Source organism: Fukomys damarensis, unplaced genomic scaffold (assembly GCF_012274545.1).
Source record: "Fukomys damarensis isolate Sample0158 unplaced genomic scaffold, DMR_v1.0_HiC HiC_scaffold_19, whole genome shotgun sequence".
Classification (NCBI taxonomy): domain Eukaryota; kingdom Metazoa; phylum Chordata; class Mammalia; order Rodentia; family Bathyergidae; genus Fukomys; species Fukomys damarensis.
The window spans coordinates 56,401,431-56,426,823 of NW_022900931.1; the positions used below are offsets into that span (position 1 = coordinate 56,401,431).

At 51.6% G+C, this 25,393-nt stretch overlaps 2 protein-coding genes across 2 annotated transcripts in view; one reads left to right on the forward strand and one right to left on the reverse strand.

Moving 5' to 3' along the window:
* Positions 1-17,984, forward strand: part of Pepd (peptidase D) — a 120,128-nt gene extending 102,144 nt beyond the window's left edge. The window contains exons 12-15 of the mRNA XM_010631822.1: positions 5,401-5,549; positions 13,809-13,993; positions 17,013-17,204; positions 17,735-17,984. Coding sequence (XP_010630124.1) covers positions 5,401-5,549; positions 13,809-13,993; positions 17,013-17,204; positions 17,735-17,872 — 664 coding nt within the window. The 3' untranslated portion in view covers positions 17,873-17,984. The remainder of the gene's footprint in view (positions 1-5,400; positions 5,550-13,808; positions 13,994-17,012; positions 17,205-17,734) is intronic.
* Positions 17,985-21,070: 3,086 nt separating this feature from the next.
* Cebpg (CCAAT enhancer binding protein gamma) lies at positions 21,071-25,088 on the reverse strand. The gene has a single exon (XM_010631824.3). It carries the CDS (start codon positions 24,917-24,919, stop codon positions 24,467-24,469), a length of 453 nt encoding a protein of 150 aa, XP_010630126.1. The 5' UTR covers positions 24,920-25,088; the 3' UTR covers positions 21,071-24,466.
* Positions 25,089-25,393: the final 305 nt, after the last annotated feature.

The window sequence follows — 25,393 nt, forward strand, 5'->3', positions numbered from 1 at the left end:
TTTAGAACTTTTATGATACAGCCCGCTGTGGCACACCTACCATAGGTTTGCCACCGCTGGCCTAGGGCCTCCTCTGTCTCCCTGTCTTGATGATGGCCAACCTAAAGCCCTAGCTGTCCAGCAGAGGTTTGGATAGTTCTCGTGATCACCACAACCCAACTTTTCTTCACCTAGAACAATAAGGCCTACTAGAGCAGGGCATGGTGGTACATGCTGGTAATCCCAGCACTCAGGAGGCTGAAGCAGGAGGATCACTGTGAATTGAGGCCAGCTTGGGCCACATAGTTCAAGGTCCACCTGACCTATAAAGCATGGCACTGTCTCAAAAAAACAAAAAAGGAAGGAAACTTGAAGGAAGACAGGTAGGTGGGTGATCGGGATGGATAGATAGATAGATAGATAGATAGATAGATAGATAGATAGAGAAAGCAAGGCCTACTGATTATATTTGAAGACACTGCATGAAAGTACCCTGGATTGTGACTGGCATGTGCTGCTACTCCTGCTACATGCACATAGGTCACATTCCCTGAGCTAGGGTGACACCAGAACTCTCCTCTGCAAGGCTGTCTCCATCGCAGATGTGCCAAGCCCTCACCCCTGCCTGCTAGAGGTGTCTACTCACCCAGGGCTTCAGCAATCCCCTTGGCATCACCTGGGCCCTGCAGGCTGGGACGGGGCGGTTCTGCCTTCTCCTGGTTGTCTGGCATCTGTACCTTGGGGCCCCAGAGGGGCAGTCTGTGCCTGGGTTCTTTGCCTGCTGACAAGAGCCAGGAAAGGGGGCCTCCAAGCTCTGCTTTACCTGGTACTGGTGCCTTGGTTAGCTTTAAAGGATGACTGGCACCCCAGGTCTGCTCCCTGCTGCCACACTCAACCCAGATCCCCTCCCCACCTGCTGTATCCTCAGAAGGACTCTTGCTTGTCACCAGTGACCCCCATCCCAAGTATTTCACAATGTTAAGGACAAGCCCAGTCTTCGACGTGATAGAACTCTCTGGAAGGTACAGCCCTGCCCAGCTATCTGTCCAGGCCATGGCCTCCTGGCTTCCGTCTCAGAAGCACCCTTGCCATTCTAACCAGCACGCGTGCTCCTAGATGTCCCTGGCTGTCCCCGGGCACCATCCCCACGCGCTTTCTCTCTGTTCTATTTAGTTCGTCGGTGTCTGTGGCACACCCACTCAGCTGACATCACAGCCCGCAGTCCAAGAAGCACTAGTCTAGACATTCTGGGTGCTCATGGCCATCATGAGACGCTGCCACTGAAAAAGTGAAATGAAGCATGTGCTTTGAGCGTGACACTGACTGCCTGCCTCCCTGACCCACAGGGGTCACTGCCCTGATGCCACGCCCTGGCCCACAGTGCTTTAGAGGTGGCAGCTGACTGCCCCTTCCCAGGCAGACTGCTCTGTGGTTCTCTCCCTGGGGTCTTGGTCCCACACGGGCCTTGCCATTATAACCGACTCTCTCCAGCAGCACATGGCTGCTCTTGTCAGCTTGTGCACAGTTACTGCTAGCTCTGGGCCTGGGCACAGGAAGCTGCTACTGGCCTGGGCTGCTTGCATGGAAGCCGTTGCTGTCTGCATGGTCCCTGCAGGAGCACTGTCCTGAAGACTATGAGAAGTTCACTGGGTGGGTCAGCCTGTGGCTTTGGAAAACCTCAAGGACCCCAAGGGATGATTCTTGCCCCTGCTGGCCATCCTGAGACTGGCAGAGACCAGAAGGCCTGGCTAGGAGCTGAGCGCAAGCAGCTAGCCTGTGCCAAGGAGACTAGCACTCGCTGCTGCGTCTACAGGGCCGGCCTGCCTGCTACAACAGACAGACAAACGGAAAATAACCCATGAACATTCCTTCCTATCTCCTGCTGAGGTCTGAGGAAGCAAAAGCTTCGTCCTGTCAGAAACCCCCCAGCCTGGCCTGGACACGGACTGGGGCAGCTGTGCGTAGCAGGTCTGCACTGCTCCTGCAGTGCTGAACACATGTGTGTGTAAGATGAGTCTTGGGTGGGAAGTAGCCAGGAGCTGTGCCACACTCAGGAGAGGAAAACGAAGCCACAAGCCGAGTACAAAGTGGCCTTTGTATAAACATTGCAGTCTTTCCCTCAGAGTCCTCAGAGCCTGTGGGGTGGCTGGTCCCTGCAGCGGGGCCCAGGGAGGGTCTGGGTGGGCCATAGTGGCAGGTAGCCCAGTCCTGAAGCTGCCCAAGAAGAGCCAGCGGAAGATAGAACTTCTCATCCCGGCCAGAAATGTAGCCAGAGACACATGTGAAGAATGGGACGCCAGCATATTGCTTGGAGATGTGTAATCTCTCCCCAGATGTCTCGGATTATCACACAGATTCACTCAGCCAACGATGGTAGTGTCTCTGGTGGGTGTCCCCAAGCAGCCAGGAAGGAGGGATCCTTCATTCTCAGTTGAGCCAAGTATGACCGAATTCTCCATTGTCGTTTTGTATTTGCAGGATAAAGTGGTCAGAGGAGGAAAAGGGAGATGATTTATAAAAGAGATGACTTTCATCCCTGGATTCTAGAATGGCTTGAATCTGAATCACTTATATGTGTAGAAACTCTGGGGGATTTAAAAAAAAAAAAGGCAGAAAAAGAAAAAGATAGGGAACTGAGAGCACAAAAATAGATTCCAACCCCGTGCCTGAGCATCGCAGGGTAGGATGGGGCTGTGCACTTCCCTCTCCAGAAAGTGGATGGTTTTAAACAAAAATTACAGTTGAATCCTCTGAAAGCTAGAAAATAAAGCCAGGTTGACGGAGGAAATCAAAGTACCCATCATCCCACTCACTTTCTGTTTTATGGAGGAGGATTTGGAGGACTTGGTTCAGAGTGTGGTCTGCACTAGAGTCTTGTTTTTAACTGTTCTCAGTGATTCCGGCATTTGGTGTGCTCTTGTGAGCTTCCTGGTTTTTTAAATAGTTTAATTTCTGTTTTTCTCTTAGATCAGCACAGTGCATTAGAACTCTGTGCCCCAGAGACTGCATGCAGGTCACCCTCTGATGTGGCACCTCCCAGGAATCTTTGTCCCACACACCCCTGGCCCTGTCCCATCTGCCCAGGCCATTCTTAAATGTTCTAAACTAACAAACCGCAAACCATTTCTCTTTGTTGACTCCGGGGAGCCCAAATGAAAATGTTCTGTGTTCCTGGGCAAAATAGGCCAGAGCCACATGCAGCTCCATCCCCAAAGGACATAAACCTAACCGGTGATTGTAGCAACCCTATTTTACAAGTGGGGAAACTGAGGTCCTGGTGGATAAGTGCCACAGCCAGGACCAGATAACTCATTTGTGGGCTCCGAGGTGCTTACCCCACATCCCAACTCTGAGCTTTGCTGGACCAGGGTTCAGAATCTCATTTCCCTCCAGTTGAGGGTTGAAGTGTGCCGCATACAGGAGTAACCCTACAGACAGCTGTAGGGCCCAACAGCTGTCGCATCTGTGGCCTCTGTCAGGGTGTCTGTTTATTTGCCCTGTGTGATTAGGCCAGGGTGGGTCACCCTCAAGTGAGGCCCAGGTGCCCCTGGGTCAGCTGAGACTTTGACCCAACCTTAAGTTCACTGTCATGCTAGTGGAGGCTCTGCTCTACCCCCTGAGAATCACCTGAGGTGTTACCTGTGCTTTTTGCACTGTTGACACTGTTTATGGTGTTTTACAATCAATCAGAAAAGATAGGAGATTAAAAAGTGCCCCGCTGAGGACTTTGGATTCCATCAAAGTGCCCAGGGATCATGACCATTTGAGGTTTTCCTTTAAAAATCTGCTTCTATGGGGTAGATGGGGCTGCCTGGCAGGCCATGTGGCCTGACTCCTTGCTGCATGCTCAGGGCTGGCGGTCCTCCTTGCTCTGTCCCACACAATAGGGTCCCCAAAGGCCTGTACACAGGCGGCTTCTGGAATGTTTGTGGTTACCATTAGCGCTGGATTTCGGTGAGAAGTCCTCATAAAGGAAGCTGCAGCAGGACCTGGGCTGTGATTTGCAGTGTGATTTGTGTGTGACTGCAGATGAGCCCCCATGGGAAACCCAGGATCGAGCCAGACACCAAAGAGAAGCTGGGCTCAGCCAGCACAAGGGGATATAGCTCCCACTTCTTTGGCTGTGCCTGCCACTGAAGACGTGTGCCAGGCACTGGACTGATAGCCCTTACCCAGTTTTCTCAGCAACAGTGACTTGGCCATGACCCCATGAAAGGGCAGGGTAAGCCGGTAGCCCCAGCTATGCCTGTTGTCAGCAGCTCCTGAGGTGCTGAGGTTGGAGAGCTGTGAAGGCCCTTGCATTTATCCAGGCCTGCCCTCACACACGTGGGTGACCTCATGGCACAGAGGCCCTTCTGAGCACTCTGGGGAGCCAGGCGTGGACCCAGCAGCCCTTCACATGTCTTGACTTCTTCCACCTCAGAGGGGAGGCAGGGCAGGATCCTTATCTGCCCTTGACCTGAGGGCCCCACAGCCCTCTGTGTAGGCCCTGCCGTACCAGGGCCCAGGTCATGGGATGTCCTGAGGGATGGCTCCACTGCCATCCTCCTGACTCAGCAGACCTGACATCGGTCCCACCACCGTCCTGCCCACCACTGGCTTGTGGCTTCCAACTCCTGGGCCTCTCCTGCTGTCCCCTACTGCACATCTTCCTTATGTTCCACATCCTCTGTGCCCTTCTCAGCCACCTGGAGATCAAGAGGTGCCAGGCAGGCAGGGTGAGGGGTCAGGCAGCACTCCTATCTGGCTGGCACCCCATGAAATCCCTGCTGGATAAGAGACCAGCTTCTGACACTTCCTCCCTGATTTTCCCTCAGGTGCTGGCAGAACAAGTCCACCCCTCCCCAGTGGGGAGGGGGACAGTGTCAGCCAAGGGGGCCCCTGAGTGGGAAAAGAGGTCACAGGTACCTGCCACCTGCCAGGCTCCCTCACCCCAGGCCAAGCCTGTGGGAAGCTGGTAGTACGGCTCAGCCTGTCTCCTCTAGGCAGGTGTCTGGGTCCATCCAAAGTCCCTGCCAACTTCTTCCTCCTTTCTTCCCTCATGAGCTTGCTTCAACTGCACTCGACATGGGGAAGACCTGGGGAGCTGTTGGCCCTCACATGGGGGCAAGGTGGCACACGGGGGTCCCGAGACGTATCCATCCCTCCCAGTTTTCCAAGTGAGTCTCCACAAGTGAACGTGCTGAGGCCAGGCCGTGGAGGCAGCCTGTCATCTCAGGCTGAGCCCTGGACCTCCTTTTTCCTGGGAACAGAGTTCTCCCAGGATGGCACTTAAGGTAGAGCTAGCTGCCTGCCACATTGGTCACTTCTCAGGATGAGATGCATCCAGACCAAGCCACACTGCCCTTGCATTCTGGGCAGAAGTAAGGGGGCAGTGGCACCCATGAGCATTTCACCACCTCACACCCTGTCTCCTTGCAGCTTGTTTGACATGGGTGGTGAGTATTATTGCTTCGCCTCGGACATCACCTGCTCCTTTCCTGCCAACGGCAAGTTCACTGAGGACCAAAAGGCCATCTACGAGGCGGTACTGCGGAGCTGCCGTGCTGTCATGAGTGCTATGAAGCCAGGTGAGGGAAGGGGCGGGGTGCTGCTGAAGAGGACCCACCTGGCATGGGGGAGGGGCAGCTGTGTGCCAGGCACCTGCAGGAAGCAAGTCCCACATTGTGTGATTTGCATCTGCCCCCATACGTAGCCAGTAAGATACGGGTGGTGTCCAGTCCTCACGGTCACTCCTAGGAAATAGGACTGACCACCAATCAGGAACAGGAGCCTGAATCCAGGTGCTCAGCCCAAAGTCACCTCGCGTCTCATCTGGCCACCTCTTTCTGACCACCCACCCTGGTCACTGGGATGTCAGCATGTTCCCTGTCCTATCCCCAAACAGAGTCCACTTCAGGGAGGGCCTGGCTAGCTTTGGACGCAGTCATCTGATTAGACGCTGGAGTGGGTTCCAGCCCTGCTCAGCCACTCTGTGGCCTTGGACAGGAAGCTTTTCCCTGATTGGCTGTTTCCTCGTCTGTACGTGGATCAAGCTGAGCCATAAAAAGCACCTGACTGCTGCTGGCACATGTTCATGCTCTGTAGTGATGTTTAGACTAGGGCTTCCCATTCTTTCTCGTATCAGCTGGTCTTGGCTGACATGCCCTGCCTGTCCCCCTAGACTCTGTACAGCCTCCACCTGCCCCCCTCATGTCACCAGGCAGTGTACAGAGTCCCCACTGGTCTACCCGTGATGCCCCACTGCGTGGCAGTCATGTCTCACATTTGCAGTCCTCTGGAGGGGAAACAGCATCCACCCCGCAAGGCTGACTTTCTGGCATTCTTTCCATGACCCTCATGGCCTTGATTTGTCCCTCTGTCCCTATTTCAGTTGTCACTGGCCATGCTCCTTCCTTGGGAGCTCCCAGCCTCCCATATTCCTGACAGAAGTGACATCCAGCACCTGGTATATCAACCTCAGATCTGCTCTGTGGCTCTTTTGAAGCAGGAACCTGTGAGGACCCAGGACAGACCACTCTTAACATGAAGACAGGAGCAAAAAAGTGGCTTTTAATGCCAGCGGCTCAGCAAATGTCTCCTGTCATTCTTGAGAGCCCTGAATAGAAGTTTGCGCTTCGTTGTATACCTCTGTTTATATCTACGAGTCTTAGTAATTCCACTGGAGTTTCCCTGGGGATATAACAAGCAGGATTTATACAAAGCAGAGCAGCAGAGGGAGGAGAGCAAAGAGTTCTGGCGGCACTTTCTGAGTCCGTTACATTCCTTTGGTGACAGATTACAGAAGTTGTCATGGCTACTCAGGTACATTCTACAAAGAACATAGTTACCTAGTTAACCCGTAGTTGCCTAATAACAGTTAACTCATAGTTGCTCAATTCTATATGGAGGTGTGGTCTCCTCTCTCCCTTTCTGCCCAGAACAGTTACAAAATGCTTTACCAACAGTGACAGGGGAGCCCTGACTTATCCCCTTTGCCTAGAGGAGAGAATTTAGGAATGTGGCCTTGCCATGTTCTTGCTTCAAGCCCTCTAGGGCTTCAGAACAGCCCACCCTGCAGGCCTTGGATTCCTGACCAGCAAGTGCCAGTTACGTGCTAGGCCAGGCCCTCTGGGGACAGATGATTACAGACAGGCTCCATCCTGCAGTGGGGTCAGGCTTTCCCAGCCCCTCTTCATCCTGACCTGGTGATTGGCCTGCACCTCCTCAGACACGGCCATCCACTGAGGTGCCAGCTTCTGTAGCTTTGGTTGTAAGCAACAAATGGTCTCTGGCTAGGTCAGGTCATTGGTGCTTGCACAAATCCACAGAGGTGGGACAAGGAGGTCTGGGGTGGGGCCAGAGCTAGGTGACATGGCATGCAAATTCAGGATCTGCAGCAGCAGTGGTGGTGAGCTCCTGGCTTTCTTCCTCGCCCAGCTCAAGGCAGAAAGCACCTGATGTTGGCACAGTTGGAGTTCCATCCCAAGCCCCTGCTCCCTCCAGCCTGGCTTTGCATTCTATGCAGGCTCCCAGAAAAGTGAGCCAGCCCCTAAAGCAGCCCCCAGGCTTCTCTGGGTAGGAGCAGCATACAGAATGCAGGCTGTGGACTCAAAGGGCCCCCACTGTGTGCCATGCTCCAGCCCTCAAGCCCCTCGCTCTATTCCAGGGTGGACTCGGCTGGCTCTGGACACTGGCATCTGCCTTTGTTAAGGGCCAGCAGAGAAGTGGCTGCACCCAACCCTCGCCTGTATCCCTAGGATGATAAGTAGAGGCTTTGAAGCCCTCTGGGGGCCTGGTTGTGACAGGTCTGAAGTCTTGACTTGGAGTTCCTAAACGAGGGACTGTAGTGTTCAGATTTGAATGCCTCTGTGAAACTTTGATTTAAAAAAAAAAAGAAAAAGATCCAAGTCCCAGAACTGTAGTAACCCCAGGAAGTGGCCTGTTGCAGACCTAAACTTGCTGGCTCAGCATTTGGATGAACAGTCTTCTGTGGCCCCATAGCCCGTTGTTGGGATGACTTTCAGCCACGATCGCAGGGCCAAGGGCTGTTCCGAGGGGACTCCGCACCGGTCATTTTCAGAGGAAACACACTGTGAGCAGGTCTTTCTTGATTGGCCTCCAGTGCAGTCCAAGAGCCCCAACCAGAGGCTAAGGAGCTTTGGGGGAACATTGGGGGCACCACCAGGTATGAGCCCATGGCCTACATCCTCACTTAGCCAGCAGGACAAGAGGTAGACAGACAAGTGAGCCCAGGGGTAGGGACTCAGGTCCTCCTTGAAAGGAGAACAAAGAAGGAAAACTTGAAAGAAAATGAACAGAGGGAAGAGGTTGATAGTATGGCAGGCCTGCCTGGGGTAGTGGCTGCAAGACAGGGCAGCACCTTAAAAAGCAGCGGCACCTCTGAGTGCTTCTCCAGGGCAGCTGTGGCAGGAAGGCTGATCGTGCAGAGTGGCACAGGCGGGTAAGAACCTGGATTTGCATGTGCTGGTGAAGTCGGCGAACACGGCGCCACAGAGGGATGGAGAGTTGGGAAGCACACTCACCGTGCCCCTTTTTGTTGTTTTTAATCTTTAAACTATGGCATTCAAGAAGTAGTCTCACCAGGAATGCACCTCTTCGTGTCTTTATTCCACAGATTAGCTCCCGCCCCCCTCCCGTTTTGGAGCACCATCCATTACTTGAGTGGTCGGTGTTTCCAACCGCAGAGGGTTTGGCTGGAGAAGGTAGGGCGTGGTGTCTTCATTGAGGGTCTGTAAGCGCAGATCTTCCACCGAGAAGCCAGTAGTGGTCAGCATGGGAGTGGACCCAAGCTTGCCATCAGGACACCTGATGGTCGGCCACACTCCACACTGGAGACCAGGCAGGAGGAACCAGGCCTCATAGTGAGGCTTAGACACATGGAGGCACGTTGGGGATGGAACTTATGTTCATCAGGCAGGGAAGTTTAGAAAGAATCCTCCCCCTGGGCTCTGTGTCACCGCAGAGCTCCAGGCTTGAAGTCCTTGGAGCTGCTTACCTTGCCCTTGGCTGACTGGTGATGGTCAGTCACAGGTTATAGGAAGACTGGTGGGGTCCAAGTAGGATCTGGATGGCACCTCCACAACTGGTGTACTGTCCAGCACATTGGTCCCACTAGGCAACCCTAGTTCTGTCCAGAAGGTAGCCAGGCTCACAGGCCAGTCCCTAGGGCCAGCACCCACCTGGTTACTACCTATCCTGAGGCCTGCCTAGCCATGCCAACTCTTGGAGCAGCCACAGGCCTCAGGCGCATCCAGAGGACCCTGGGGACACCAGGCTCTCAACTGAGCTGGTCCTTACAAACCACTCCTCTCCAAGTCCCTCTCGCCCATTTCTGAGTTTTTACACCCAGCACAGACATGGTGGGGCTTGAGGATCCCTTGTATAAGGAGTGCAACAGAACCCCCACCATACTACACGCGCTTTACTACCCTTGCTGCCAGATTGTGACACACTGAGGGTCCCTAAGGGCAAGGTGTGACTCCATCTGGGTCACACTTACAGGCCCAGCCTGAGGAGTTGGAGTCCTGTGCCCACAGAACTGCTTTCTAAATGGAGGCAAATCGCCTCCCCTTAGCATTGAGGCAGCTGTGGCCTAGTCAGCCCCCTGCTGTCCCAGTGGAAATGCCCGCAGTTTGTGGGTTCAACTTCTAGGCCAAGACAAACACCCTGTTGAGACGGCCTGACTGCTTCCTGTGACCTTCCAGGGAAGAATAAATAAAAACATGCAGGAAGGCACACAATGATGCCCAGAGGAGAGGCAGAAGTTAGCTATCAGAATACACATGGACCCTTGCGGATACAGCCCTGGGGAGTTGAGGAATGCAGGCCCTGGCTCCCCAGAAACATCCTGGGACCGGAGGGGAAGCATTCCACGTTGTCACTCAGACTCAGGGAGGGAAAGAGGGCTGAGCTCACCCAGACAGGAGACACTGGTGGGCATCAGTCCATAGGAAGGTGGGCACTTGGGAGAATGCCATCCATAGGCGCCCGTGGCCAGGCACTGGCTTCTGGCTGAGGGGACCCAAGTTATGTGGTTTGTGCACCCTGCCCTCCCTTTCTTTGTGGCACCAGAAAGCGCTGATGAGCCCACAACTTTGGTGAGGGGAGGAGGGAAGGCGCTGCTGCAGAAGGATGTCTGAGTGAGCCACAGCTGCAAGGCTGTCCCTGTAAGCAGTAAACCTGCTCTAGTCATGACACTCCCAGTCCCAACAGCCACCATGTGACCAGCAGGAAGGTCCTCACCTTCATCGCCTGTGAGCACCCAGTCCTTGTGCCACCAAGCCTCCGGTACCCAGTCTTCCTGGCCCTCCTAGTGCCCTCCCTCCTGCCTTGGGTGCTGCCTCTCACCTCCTGCCCTGGCTCTTGCACTCTCCTGTGAGCCCTGCCCTGGAGCTTCCTACTCATATCATGATGTGTAAAAGCAGCTGTGTCCCAGCCATGTGAATGATACATGTTACCCTGCATAGCTCTGTGGACTTTTGTGCAATGTCAGCACCGCTGGCCCTGTCCCTGGCCTGAGTCCTCACTACTTATGGGGCCAGTGCCACCACAGGAAGTCAGGAGAGTCAGTCATTGGCTGGATGTATCCTTACCCCAGAATAGGCCTGAGGGTAAGAAAGCCAGGGGGTGACCAGGAAGGGGCAGGAGGCTCAGGGCGGTGCTATACCAATATGTCTTCTGTGGACCTAGGGAGGGGCATGTTTCCTGGCTTTGCCTCCCTCCCAGATGGGCAGGAGTGAGATCAAGTGGCTGAACTTTCTTCTGGGCCTCATCCTTAGACCTGGCCAGGAATATAGGGGATTAGGCAGACAGGTACAGGGACCCTGTGTCACCTAACCACAGTACCCTCTGTGGCAAGAACTGAAACAGGAGGGACTGTTTTGGATCTGGTATCTACCCCTCCTCTTGGGTAGCAGGATGGTGGGCAAGTTCCCTGCTGGGATGTAGTGAAAACCTCACAGCTAGGCTTCCACAGCACTAAGTAGCCTGCAGCTTGAACAGACGCTGCTTCTTGCCCTTATGAAGCACAGGATGTAAGTGGGCTGGGCTCGAGGCTGTCATCCCCCACATCAGCTTGGCCTGCCAGGCAGCTCCCTGCTGCCCCCAGGGCCTGCCCTGAGACCCACGCCCTGAGCCTTTCCTTCTACACCCCCAAGGCCTGGCTCGCACAGCATCCGTCCCCTGAGGGCCATTGTCTGAGGATTAAGTGAGCTCTTTGTCTGGAAGTGGCTCTGAGGATGCTGCACGCGGGCCTTCCCAGCTTGGCTTAGGCCTGGGAGCCTCCTGGGGCTGTCACGCTCCAGGCTGGACGCCTCAAGGCTGTGATAGATGCTGCTGCTGAGGCTCTGAGAAGCCAGGCCAGGTCCTGCAGCGAGGTCAGGCATGGGAGAGAGTGCTTCCTGGGGGGACCAGGTGGACACAGACAGCCAACCAGTAACCTGGAGCGCTACTCTGGACACCTCCAGGGGCCTGGGCACGTGAGGCTCTTGTTTCTCTGAGACCAGCAGGTCCCTGAGGCAGATGGCATGACACTAACCCCTGCCCACCCTGAAATCCAAGAACATAGAGGAGCAGGCTGATGGACATACCTGCGTCCTGGGTCAGTGTCACAGCACTGACTAAGAGTCACAAGGGAGGCCAGGGCTCCTGCTCGCTCCTCAGATTTTGAACATGTGCTGTGCACTGGGAGCAGGGCACAAGTCCCACCTCTCAGAGCCCAGTGGCCAGAACCAGGGTGCTAGGCCAGGTGGAGAGGTTACAGGAAGGGGCAGTCAGAGAGGGCTTCCTGGAGCAGGTACCTCAACAAGAGGCCCAACACAAGAGCGGTGAGTGCTTGGGGAGGTGGTCAAGGTCAAGGGAACAGCAGGTAGAAAGCACAGAAGTATCTGCTCTCAGGACCATGGCCTCTGGCTGGCTGTCCTGCCAAGGAGTGGGTCAGGGATGAGGCTAGAGATGGAGGCCAATCAAGGAAACTGAGCTTTGGCCCAGGACAGTCTCACAAGCAGGATGGAGGATACAGTCAAGGGGACAAGAGTGGGCAGAGCTTCCAGAGAGGCAGGGCCCAGGTTTGAGAGATACTTCCGGGAGGGCAAGACTTGGTGCTAGCGGGAGGTGGGAGGAGGTGCCCGGCAGCCTGTGCCCAGGTTCTGTAGTGTGCTCCCCAGGGTAGCGCCCCTGGTCTGGAATGCCTCCTGGGCTGTCACTGGGCAGCCAAAACGGGAGGAGCCCAGGAGTCCAGTTTGTGCCCATCTCCCAGCCTAGCCCAAGGATGGTAACCTTCACACACTTCAGGGGCCCAGCCCTGCCTATGGGTGTCGTAACCATCATGCATGCCAGACACAGAGGCCAAGTTTCTGAAGGGTTAAATCACTGTCACAGCCCTAACCACACACAGGCAGAAACTCCCAACTCACAGCCAAGAGAGCTGTGCGCAAGGCCTTTCCCGAGGGTGCTCAGGCAAGGAAGACTGGTGGCGCCGCGGGGACTGCCTGGGCCACACATGTGAGCTGGGCTGCCACCTCAGTGCATGATTTATACCTGATTCCCACCCTCCACTGAAGTCCGGCCAAGCCTGCAGCGCTGCTCATTATGTACATTAGGTCTCACTGTGTACAGTAGTTCAAGCTGGCCTTGGACTCACTGTGTAGCCCAGGCTGGCCTAAAACTCACAGTGATCCTCCTGCCTCAGCTTTCCAAATGCTGGGATTACAGGTGTGCACCACCACACCTGACTGAAGCATGACTTTTGAAATTAGCTGGGTTGGAAAGCAGGCTACACTTCCTGGGGCTCCTCACTGCTCACTGGAGCAGGGGCCCATCAAAGAGATGAGTTGAGCTGAGTCAGGGGTGTCAGCCACCACCCAAGAGGCCCCTCAGCCTGTGCACCAGCCTCACCAGGACCCTTGTCTGGTGCTCAGGCTAAGTGCAGAGGTGGGACTGGAGCTCCCTTGAGGATGCTGAAGAGGGCTCCCCAGAGCCCTGGGCAGGCAGGGCTGAGGTTCTCTAGGGTAGCTCTCTCCAGGTGCCCTATGCTCTTGCAGCCCTCCAGGGCCTACCATCACCACCACCAAGGGACCAAGCAGTGCTGAGGACTGGCTCTGGCCTCTTCTTCTGCCTTCACAGAGCCTGTGTGGGCCCTGAAGCTCTGCACTGGGGAGGCTGTGCAGTGCCCTTTGACCCTGAAACCCAAAGATGAGTTTGATTAGCAGCCTGAGTTTGGATATCGGTGCTGCCTTAGAGACGGTCCCTGTGGTATAGCAGCAGGGCTGCAGACCCCTGCCCACCAGTGTGTGAGGCTCTGCCAGCTGACCCTTCAACCCAGAAACCTTCGCTTCCACATCAGCCCTTCTGATTCAGCCCTTCTGGGATGTGCAGGGATGCCCCTCCCCCAGCCGTGAGCTTCCCCCTTTCCCCACAGGAGCAAAACCCAGGCCTGAAGCCCTGAGACAGTGTTTGGGCCCAAGCCACCCCACATCTGCTGCTGGAGAGACATGTGCTTTTCTCCTCCTGATGCCCAGGGATCTTGTTGGGCTCCTCTGGCCCCGGAAACACATGCTGGTCAGAGGTGGGCACAGCATGTACTCCAGAGTAGAGCTGGCCCCAGTCCCTGGCTGTGAGTGACAGGAGCCTGCTCCTGAGACAAAATCAGGGACAGAGAGCATTGGGGTCAGGAGCTTTGACAGAAAGTGCAGGACCCTGGGCCACACCACCCTTGGCCCCAGGGTGTGTGTCACCCTCACCCTTGACTTGAGGTCCTCTTGCCTCAGCCTGTGTGAGGGTTTCGTCTCTCCCTACCCTTGCTGAAGCAGCTTTCCTTTGAGCCATAGGTGTCTGGTGGCCTGACATGCACCGCCTGGCCGACCGCATCCACTTGGAGGAGCTGACCCACATTGGCATCCTGAGTGGCAGCCTGGATGCCATGGTCCAGGCCCACATGGGAGCCGTGTTCATGCCTCATGGGCTCGGCCACTTCCTGGGCCTTGATGTGCACGACGTGGGGGGCTACCCTCAGGTCAGTGTGGAGACGTTGCTGGGCCTGGTGTCCCTGAGGCAGAGTGGGGCTCCGGGGTAGTGGGGGATGTAGCAGGACAGAAGGGATGGGGTTCTCTGGGATGCACAGGGGAAGGGGAGGAAGCGGGGTCCTGGCTTGCTCTCTGCTAGGGCCCTGGTCAGGGTGGGGGTGGATGCCTGAGCTTCCCTGCAGCGAGTGCTGGGTGTGGCCCCTGCCCAGAAGGTGTAGTGGGGCCCTTCCAGGGCATGGGTCTGCAGAGTGTGAGGCTGAAGCTGTCTTAGTGACAGCCACACTGCACCCTTCATGTCTTCCTGCGTGTGGCTTCATCCAGATCCACCTCGTTCCTCAGGAGCCGGGCAGCAGACACCTTTGCTGCTGTGCCCTGGCTTGTGCGCTCTCTGCCTCCCAGTCCACTGTCCAGCATACCTGTGGCCCTGCAGCCTGCTTTTGTCCTCAGACACTCAGGACCTCTGGCAGGAGAGGAGGGCGCCTCCAGACAAGCCTTCCACTCCCCCTCTTAGGACCACCCACTGGGTTGCTTGAGGGCTCACACAGGAGGCCCCTGCTGGGCAGGTGCTGCAGCCCCTCCTGGCCCCTGCAGCAGTGGGCCTGGAGCCCACCGTGCAGGGGGCTGATGATGCAACCGTGCACACCCTGGGGCCCACCAGCCAGTTAGCCAAGACTAGGCTTGGCCTCTTGGCTGCAGGGTATTTTGAAAGCACTAAGTGATGGGGGGGGAATGTTGCTCAAGAGAAGCATTATTATTCAATTATTTTTTCCTCAAGTGTAAACAGTTAAATTTGCCGAAACAAAATCAGTTTTAATTTCCTAATTTCTGTCCATCCCATTGTGTGCAGAGAGCCAAGAGCAGGGCCTTCCAGACATTGTTAGCTGAGGTTCATTATTCATTAGTCGCCAAAGCACTTTTTTTTTTCCACCAAAGAAAATTGGCAGCAAACTGTTTTCATCTTTTCCAGTAAGCAGCCCTTTGTGCTCACAGAGCCTATTCTTCTGACAGATAAATACTGTGGAAAAAAATACGGCTTTTCCTATAAGTCATTTGTTTTATTTCAGGCCTACAGACACATCTGGGTCTCCTCTGTCAGAACCCAGTAAAAGTGGAGGCCTCAGAGAACCCTCTGCCCAGGCTGAGGTGGGCATGGGTATGGTGTGGGCATCCTCACCAAGACTGGCATACCTGGGGTGGGGCGCTTCTGCTCCCCCCTTCACAGGCCCAACCCTTCATCAGCCCGCGCTGGCGGTTGGGCGGGCCTCCAGACTCGCCTGCCCCGTGCTGTTCGTGCTGGGCCTCCCCAGCAGCACTCAGAGCTAATGCTATGCTCTGCGTCCTCCATAGCCCTGGGATCCTTTCTGTTCTCCCCCAGCCCCAGCTGGAAGGGAAGGTCCCACACATTTCTGGGTAGAGGGAAGCAAGTCTCCATGCTCTGCAAACCTGCCTCACCTGCACACCTGCAAAGCAGCTTGGTGTGGATCCACAGGCAGGAAAGGGAGACCGGGAAGAAAGATGTGACCTTGTCAGGCCCCTGGCTTTACAGCCATGGGGTGGAGAGAAGAGGACAGGCACTTAGGGTATAGCATGAAGAACGGGAAGGTAGGTACAAGCTTTGGGTGGCAGAGCAAGACATTTCTGGAGCAGAGACCCAAGGCCCTCCGCTCTCACAGGCTGACTTTAGGCGGGAGACAGGCCCTGCTCCTCACCAGTCACCTCACCTGAGCCCAGGCCGTCATTGCAGGTGGGACCTTCAGTTCAGAGGGCTCTGCCTCCCCTATCCCTTTCCCTTCTGCGCAGCCTCCAGCTCTGCAGCCCAGAGCAACTGCTGTGGGGCTGGGACCACACCAGCTAGACATCCATGCCCAGAGCATAACCCACCAGGGGACATAGTACCCTGGTTCCCTTCACTGCCTCCATCCTGGCCCACGCACACCAGCTCAGGGTGGCTCTCCCTACCCTTGTGGAATCACAGACACAGTCTTCCCTGCTGTGCCCAGACTTGGAGGCCGAGCCAGCCTGTTTCTGGTTACCTTATGTGAACCACTAATTGAAGTCTGATGTTCCTGGCCCCCAAGCAGTCAGAAATGACAGCTGGGCTTCTTAGGGGGAGCTGCAAGCAGGGCAGGGCAAACTCAGATCCTGTCCAGAAAGCTTGCTCGCTGCCCACTCATTCAGAGGCCCTGGCCATGAGCCAGATGGGACCTGAAGAAAGCAAGGACACTCCTGCAAGTGTCTTGGGTACCACCTGCCCTCAGCCCAGGCTGAGGTCCTGTTAGCTGTGCCTGTGAGGCCCAGGCTGGGTGTGCACCGGGGGAGGAGGGAAAGCAGCTGTCACTATGTTGATTCCTCAAGGACCAGGGACCGTTTTCCAGGGCCCAGCTGTAGGGTACAGAGCTCCTCTGGGAACCACACCACCAGGCCATGTACACATAGGTACTTACAGGCTGGTGCTAGCAGGCCCATCTTGATGACAGCACCTGTCCCTCTTCCCAGGTGATTACGTGTCACATGGAGAATCTGGGGAAGGGATTCGGGGAGGCAGAACCAGCACTTCTGGAGCCAGTTCCCATGTGAGCCTCCTGGAAGGAAAAATGCTGTCCCCAAAAGCCTTATGACTTAAGAGGATTTTTTTGTTTTGTTTTGTTTTAGTTTGATTTGTTGTTGTTGTTCTTTCCTTGGTTTGGCTTCTGCCATTCCCTGGGCCTGGGTAACAACAGCTGGACACCCAGCCAGTACCATGGGCCCATCAGGGCAGCTTGCTCTGGCTTTGTGCCCATTGGAGCACCCTGAAGGCAGTTCTGAGGGTACCAGAGGCGGGGAACATTCACAGCCCAGGGGTCTTATCAGAAGTGCCTGTGGCCCAGCACGGTGGGGCTTCTGGCTGGAGACTCCATCGTCAAGAGCCCACAAGGCCGGAGCCAACCCTCGGGTCTGGCTGTCCTCCGCTGAGGCAGCGAGTGGCCCCGTGGCTGTCACTTGGGGCCTCCACCTTTCCTCTCCCCACAGGGTGTGGAGCGCATTGATGAGCCGGGTCTGCGGAGCCTGCGCACCGCCAGGCAGCTGGAGCCAGGCATGGTGCTCACCGTGGAGCCGGGCATCTACTTCATCGACCACCTTCTGGACGAGGCCCTGGCTAACCAGGCCCAAGCCTGCTTCTTTAACCTCGAGGTTCTGCAGCGCTTTCGCAGTTTTGGTGGGGTGAGTGTCCATGGGCCCCACATTCCTGCTCCCAGAACATCTACCACCCCACTGCTCCTGCTCATCACCTTTGTCTCAGGACAGAGGACCAGGTAGAGGAGGGACAAGCTTGACTTCCTCGCTGAGAATGGCCTCCCCCTTCATGTGGTCGTCAGCCAGGTGCCTCACCCCTCAGTAGGAAGAGACAGATTCTCCGAAATCACTGCCCACCTGAGCAGGACCGGGTGAGCAGGTGACACAACCAAATGGCCATGAGAGGAGCCTTCCTCTAGGCCAATGATGAAAACCCTTTCAGAGCTTTCAGTGACAGCACGCTGCAGCCCGCATGCCATAGGTTTGCCACCTCTGCTGCAGGCAGTGAGCCACAGAAGCTTTGAGACCAAGCTCTTCTGTCATTGTGGGTCAGCAGTCATTTCCTCAGAAAGCTTTACCCAAGCAGCAGGAGTCAGGCTGGAGCAGGATGGACCCATCGATGTGGCACGGGAGGGCAGTTCAGTCGAGCTGAGAGGGTTTCTGTCCATCTGACCCAGGTCCGTATTGAGGAGGACGTCGTGGTGACGGACAGTGGCATGGAGCTGCTGACCTGCGTGCCCCGCACCGTGGAGGAAATTGAAGCGTGCATGGCAGGAAGTGACAAGGCCTTTACGCCCTTCTCTGGCCCAAAGTAGAGCCCACCAGGATGCCCAGCCAGACCAGGGCCTGGTCTTGCACCTTCTCTATCATTCAGCCTGTTGATTGGCCCTCCAGTGGTGAGACAGGATACTCAGAAACCAGATCTTGGCATCAATATTTGATCATACCAAATAGTGCCATTTCTTAGACATAAAAAATGCTTTTTCTATTAACATTCTTCAAGATCACACCCTTAATCGTTTCTGTATACTGTGCTTAAATGACAGAGACTTTAAAATTCTGATTGAAGATAATCCTTTTCTTCAGTAGCACAAATGTACCTTGCTGCCATTTATATTCCTGTTCTTAGGAAAGATGCTTTTCCAGTGTTTTCTCCCAAAAATCAATATGCAGAATGGAATTTGCAATAAAAGCTTTCCTTATGTGGTCCTTCATGCACAGCTCCTGCTTCATCCCTTTGTGAGGGCTCAGAACCCACCAGCCCTGAGAAGATGGCCCAGCTAGTGCCTCAGGAAAAATGTATGGTGGCACGGGCCCTGCACCCTCTGCCTCAGCCTGTTCAGATCTGGTGGGATGAGGGCAGGGTGCTCCCCCAGGAGCCTGTGTTGAGCCCTGGGGACTCTGCTGGGCTTCAGTGTCACCCTGCTGTCTACTGCAAGGGTTCCCAAGTCTCACAGACATCGGAACCGCTGGGTCACTTGCTAAAAGGATCCCAGAACTCAGGCTCAGATCTTCCAAATCAGAATCTCCGGAGATGATGCCCAGAGAACTGTGTAAACAAGAGCCCCTGGGAGCTGGGCGTGGTGGCACACACCTGTAATCCCAGCACTCGGGAGGCTGAGGCAGGAGGAACTGCAAGGGTTCCCAAGTCTCACAGACATCGGAACCGCTGGGTCACTTGCTAAAAGGATCCCAGAACTCAGGCTCAGATCTTCCAAATCAGAATCTCCGGAGATGATGCCCAGAGAACTGTGTAAACAAGAGCCCCTGGGAGCTGGGCGTGGTGGCACACACCTGTAATCCCAGCACTCGGGAGGCTGAGGCAGGAGGATTGCTCTGTGTTCGAGACCAGCCTGGGCTACATAGTGAGTTCCTGGTCATTCTCACTACATAGTGAGACCCTGTCTCAAAAAACCAAAAAAAAAAAGAGCCCCTAGATGGTACAGATAGATGCACAGGTTTGCAAACAACTCTCAGGTGATACGATGGGAAAGCTCGTTGCCAAGACTCACCCATCAGAATGGCACTGCCAGAGATTTAACTGGAGTACAGTTTTTTTTTGGTACTGGAGATCAAACTTGGGACCTTACCCTTGTGAGGCAGGCGGCAGCACTACTGAGCTAAATCCCTGGTCCAAGATCCTTTTTTAAACATGGTTATTACCTCAAGGTTAGGTTTCTGCAGGGAACAGGATTATACCCCGCAGTGGAAGCCACCGAAAGAATTTCACTGTGAGGTAGTAAGCCATCCAGGGCCCAGCTGTGCCTGGCCCCTGCCCGTGGTGGGATTCCTGGCCTTCCTCTGCTTGTCCATTTGTCCCACAGCCCAATGGGACTGACCCTCCCCACAGCCGGCTTATAGAACTCTGCACACGAATTCTTCAGTGCATTCTTCCAGGTACTTCTGAGCCAAGAAGGGCGGGTGAGAAAAGGGTGTCATAGCAGAAAACTAGCCCAAGCTAGTAGCATTTGTGAGGCGTCATCCAGGGGTTCAGTACTAATTGTTTCTTTCTGTGATAGGAACACAAAAGTGTTTATGATGTGGCCACAAAAAGATAAAAGCCAGGGCTGGAGGTATAGCTCAATGGTAGAGCACAGGGTTAGCATGAACAAGACTCTGGGATTGATCCCACCAAAAGAAACAGCCCATCTCCATGCCAAAGCATCATTTATCTCACACCGATTCTTTAGGGTTTCTGCTGTTGGCACAGATGTATTCCCTCAGGTACCCTCTGGTGACACTGAGCAGTTTTAGAAATGATTGGGTCTTTCTGTGCATCAGCTGAGTTGTAGGTTTGCCAAGCATTTCTTCACCTGCTACCCCTGACAAAACCTGTTCAGGTGTACAGGACTTCAGTTTCCCCCACCTCCAGGTGAAATCAGTTCAGCTCAGGCTGAAACTCTAAATGGATGGTTTTGTTGAGAAATGTACATGGATGAATCACTTTTATTTTCCTCCCAACCCTACAGACTTTCCATACCAAAACTGCCCTTTCCACATACGTGTTTTCTATGGTCATCAAGCAAGTGGATGAAAAACAAGTAGAAACAAGCAGAAACCAGAGTAACTAAACGCCCTGTCCAGGATGGACACTGGGGACACAGAGTAACAGTCTGGCTCAATAAGGCATTCTGTGATGGCATAGAACCCAGGTGGCCAGCATCAGCCACCCTTGCAACCCCGTGTTCCTTAACTGTATCCAACTGTCTCCAGCCTCTGCAGTTTGTATAGCTTCAGAAACGCACTAGGAACCCTTCCAGAAGGCTGTAACAGTGCCAAAGCCTTCCCCAAACTCCAAGCGCCTTCCATATTCGTTCAGCAGATGAGAATCCATTGTGCCAGTGCAGTATAAACATGAAGTCTCTGCACTCAGAGCTTGTAGTCTTCTAAGAGACTTATAACTATGTTGTCTCGATGAAAAGTGCCATGAAGAAAGTAACAGGGTTTGAAGTGAAAAGCAAAAGGAGATGCTGCATTCTGAACCTAAAGAACTATAAATGCTAAGAGGGAGAATGGAGGGAAAATAGTTTGGCAAGATGAAATGGCGCCACTTCACCAGACTGGGTCTTGTCTTGGTCACCCTGGGATGCAGTGGAATAGTTCTGGAGAACATGTGGCAACTGCTGTCCAGGAAGACCAGTGAGGAGCCCATCACCAAGTCCTCGCAAGAGAGGATGGCACTGCACAAAGCAGGGTGAGGGGAGGTGAAGCAGACAGGTTCCAAGCCATTAGGAGGCAGAACTGAAAGGGGATGATGTGGAAAGGCTCTAACAGCTACTTCAAAGGGAGTGGCTGGTGTTGGGCTACCGGAAAGAGTATCGGGACGGTGATGATGAGCGGACCTTTTAGAGCTTCAGTGTTAACAGCCCACTGTGGCACTGTGCCCTAGGTTTGCCACCACTGAAAGGAGCGGTTCTCTTTTAAATCTATGTAGAATGGTTTTGTACTCTTCAGATGCCTATAAGCAGTGAAAGTTGTTCTCAAAGTGCTTTTATTAAAAAAGACCTGGCACCTCCACAGAGAATAAAATTTCCCAAGTCACTGGATCCCAAATTACAACTAATTCACAGAAATGAAACAAGACATATTATCCATAGAAATTATTGTGCAATTTTCATGAGGATGTAGCAAGTAGAAATTTATCTCCCAACGCATGAAAAGAACTGAAGAATCACTGAAGTTATCTTAATGGCATCTTTCCTTAAAACAATTCAGATCGACTTCTTGGACTCAAAATATTTACATTAGCCAATTCATTTCTACAAACCCACCCCTGGGATACAACATGTAACTGAAGACAGCATACATACTACAAATTGTACTCTTAAGGGAAAGGCCTCACTTTGACCATCTACCTCAAGATTTAAGGATTTGGAAACCACGTGTTCAGACATGAGATGATTAAGCTGACCTCATGTGTCACTTTCCCTATTCTAGTATACATTTTAAACCACGTACTTAAAATATAACTAAAAATGCATTCACATTTAGAGAAAACTACTTCCCTATCCTCTAAGGGAAATGTAGACTTGAACAAAAGCATCACCCACCCCAGGCAACAGGAGACAGCCAAGCTTACATGCTGTTCAGAGCTGCTTACATGTACATTTTGGTATCTAATGTAAAGAAACCCACAATGAAATAGTCATTGTTCCAAAAAGTTTTTATTTTAGGATTTATTGAAAGAAATAAAATTATATTAAAAAAATAGAGTAATCTCACAAACTGAAAGCCAGGAACAAAAAAAGAACAAGTTAGTACTTTTTCCTGAGAGGCAGATCTAATTAGCTGTAGAACAGACTTTCTCTTTCCTACCTTTTGTCAAACAAAAATTATTTTTCCTATTTCTAAGGCATCAAAAAGCACTGAGTACTAAATGGGTTGTTCAGGTACAAAGTTTCAGCCCTCTAATGGGGATTAAGAAACACCAAAAGCTGCTACAGTTTCCTTTTAATATCAAATTGTACATACTTCTACTTTTTACATAAATTTGAGAATTTTACTCATGACCTGAATTTTTTAAATTGTGTCTCATTTTATAGTCCTACTAATTCTCAGTGAGAATGTCCAACGCATCTGAACCGGCATCCCAACAACTGAAAGGGGCCTTCCTGGAAGAGCTGCTCCCCTCACCATCTGCAGCCTCAGCCAGTCAAAAGGCACCATCCCGGATGCAGCTAGCAACTTACAGTGCAGCATAATCCCTAACCTCTGGCCCTGATGCAAAGCAGATCAAATCCGAATGGTTCATAAATCACAAACTCACAAGTTACAAGAGTCACTTTACAATTGCCAAAGTTCTAAACTTACTCCCGACACTCAATTTCTCTCAATTTCTGTACTCTCAATTTTGGTAGCTAAATCTACCGAACTAATAACTTCCATTCTTAAACCACTTGAGTAAAATAGTCAAGACAATGATTAACATCTTTGTTCTATGCATGTGCTCAATTCTGATTTGCATAGGTAAGAGTAAAGCATGAATCAGTTTTTTTCAAAACTCCCAATCTTATGTTCTGACTTGAAACACTGAGTACACACTCTTGATGATTTCCCTACAGCTTCTCTGTTCGTATCATTGGTAACCACAAATCCCATGTGGACATCCATATCTGATTTTTTAAAACAAGGGATCTAAAATTTAACACCTATTATAGATATTTAAAGATTCAAGTGGCCTAACGACATCTCCAAGTAATTATACAATATCAATTAGCTGTTGGATTTAGTAGGATTCTGTTTTGAACATCTATTAACCCCTATGAGCAGATCGATATTCCAAAGTAAACTGCTGTTGGACCCTAACTCAAAAAAAAAAAAAACACCTACCATTTCTTGGTTGTACTGGGAATTAATAGCCCTCTGAGGCAGTAGTTCATGGAACAACACCTGGCTCCAATCCCACACTGACAAGGACCTTGTAGCCCTAAAAATCTTTGCCGAGTCGCAGGACACTACGGCATCTTCTGCCCAGGAGAACAGCACAGTCAGCACACTTCCACCAAACCCAGGGTGCAACATGAGTTACAATCTGGTTACATTACCCCAAGTCCTAGTAGGAAACAGCAGTGTGGCCAGAATTGACCACATTCAAATAAAAAGTAATCAGGTCTGACTGTCTAATCACTATCCCAGGCACAAAACAATATACAGAAGCCAACAGACTTGAGCTACAATCATGTTGTAAGTTAAGGTTAACAATCTAAAATACCAACACTGATATAATGCAGACTCTACAGGTGCCCTACATTAGTGATTGCCATTTTTTTGTCTCCACAAAAATGTAAATATCCTGAGTTTTACCAGCATTTTCTTTCTAAAATAATTTATGGAACATAAAAGCACACAATGAATGAACAGAAGCAGTGGTACATAAAGTCTGGAAGAACAGCCCACTAAAAGAATTGTCACCAAAAAAAAAAAAAAAAAAATCCCAAAACATAAACAGATGTATTTAAGCAAAATAAATTAAAGGTTAAAACCTTACACTTTCAAGTTTTCTTAACCTCTTGTTTTAGGAGATGGTATGGAGTTGATACATTTTTCTAGTATTTATTTAGTTAAGATTAAATAATACCAAAATGTTACTTCACAATTTTTTTCATAATAAATTTAGTCACGGCCCTATAGCAGTTATTTTGAACACAGAAGAAACCACCAGCTGAATTAATATTTCAAATCCTTATCAGTAGCTTATGTTATCAAACTGTTAAGACATTTTATTTACTAACTTGACTGTCAAAATGATACCCCAAAACAAGCCAACTCAGTTTACTAGCATCTGCAGAAACTACAACTCCGGTACATAAATGAGGTTTTGTTTTTAAGGATATAAAATACCAATCCAATAACCCAAAGGTATCCCTAAATCATAATCCTAATATGCTCTACTTTTTGTTATTTCTATAAGCTATTTAACTGCATGTTGCTTTAAGATATGATGGAGTTCCTTTACCTAATCAAAAATTGCTCCAGATTACAAAATGATCGGTTTTTACAGCCCTAGAATTTAGAATAAAATCACAAATGATTAATATAGATGGAATTCAACTTTTCCAAATCCAATTAATTTTATCTATTATAACTGAGACCCTTCTGTATGACCTTCCTATTTCCCACTCCTTTTGTCTACTTAAAAAAGAAGTATTTCTGGGGAAGTCAGGATGTTTTTTATTTTACCATATTCTTTTAAAAATTGTTTTTCAATTCCCACAAAAATGCACCTCATTTAAAGCCATACGTTTAAATGGCACGGCTAATTGACTCTTCAGTGCTGATCCTAGAAAATAACCTCCAATGGATCTTTGAATAATGAAAAAGACAACATCCAGCCATGAACATTTGAGCGGTGTAGTTGGTCGCACCTTTAAAGTTCAAGCCATAGCTGTGAAGTCTGGGAAGGGTGAAGTCTACTGTCCTGCAGTATCAGAATTTGCTGTCGTATTTTCAGTGCTAATGGGCTGCACGTTGTCTGCAAGATTGTGTGCGTGCTCAAGAAACAAATCTTTCAGTACACTTAATTCTTTTGTCAGCAATTTAATTTTTGCTTCCAAGCGTTCATTCTCTTCTTTGAGCTGATTCACTCTCTGCAGTGTGTCTTGTGCTTTCTGCTTGCTTTTCAATCGGCTCTTTTTCACAGCCATGTTGTTCCTCTCTCTGCGCTGACGATACTCGTCACTATTTCGATCCATGGGTGAACTCTTTTTGCTCTGCTTGCTTGGAGGCACGGCTTTGCCTCCTCCCCCGGGGCCAGCAGGCACCAGCTGAGGAACCTGCTGCAGGCCGCTGGCATGTGCCTGAGTATGAATAACACTTATTCCGTTCACTCCTGGAGTACTGTTCTGCTGCGCTATCTTGCTCATTTGGGCACTCTCCCTTGCCAACACAGGTCAGGCAGAAATGAGAGCAAGGTGATCAGTCGCTTGCAAGATAAACTGCCAAAAAATCTTCACATGTACCTATTTTAAATAAATTAACAAATTGCATTAAAATACTTGCAATGACAAACAAATAAGATTAAATTTGTACGCACCTAACAGCAGGCCACCATTAATTGATCTCATGCCGAGAAAAGTCTATAGAACCTGCCAACTAACTGTCCCAAAGTTTCAGAAGTCTAAAGCATTTAATTTAGAAAGGGAAGTTAGTACAGAAGACCATAAGGCTGAGCCCAGCCCACCTGAATCCCCGAGGGTACTGCCCATCTGTGAGTCTTATTCACAAAGGGAGGAAAAACAAAAGAATACCACTAATTAGGGTAGCACACAGAAACTAATGGCACTTGATAATCTGCCAGGGAGAAACTTGAGCTGTTTGGGTTAACTTTGAAAAGCTGA

Bases quoted from the DNA above. Each gene is read 5' to 3' on its own strand.
- Cebpg (XM_010631824.3), bottom strand. From the start codon at position 24,919: ATGAGCAAGATAGCGCAGCAGAACAGTACTCCAGGAGTGAACGGAATA.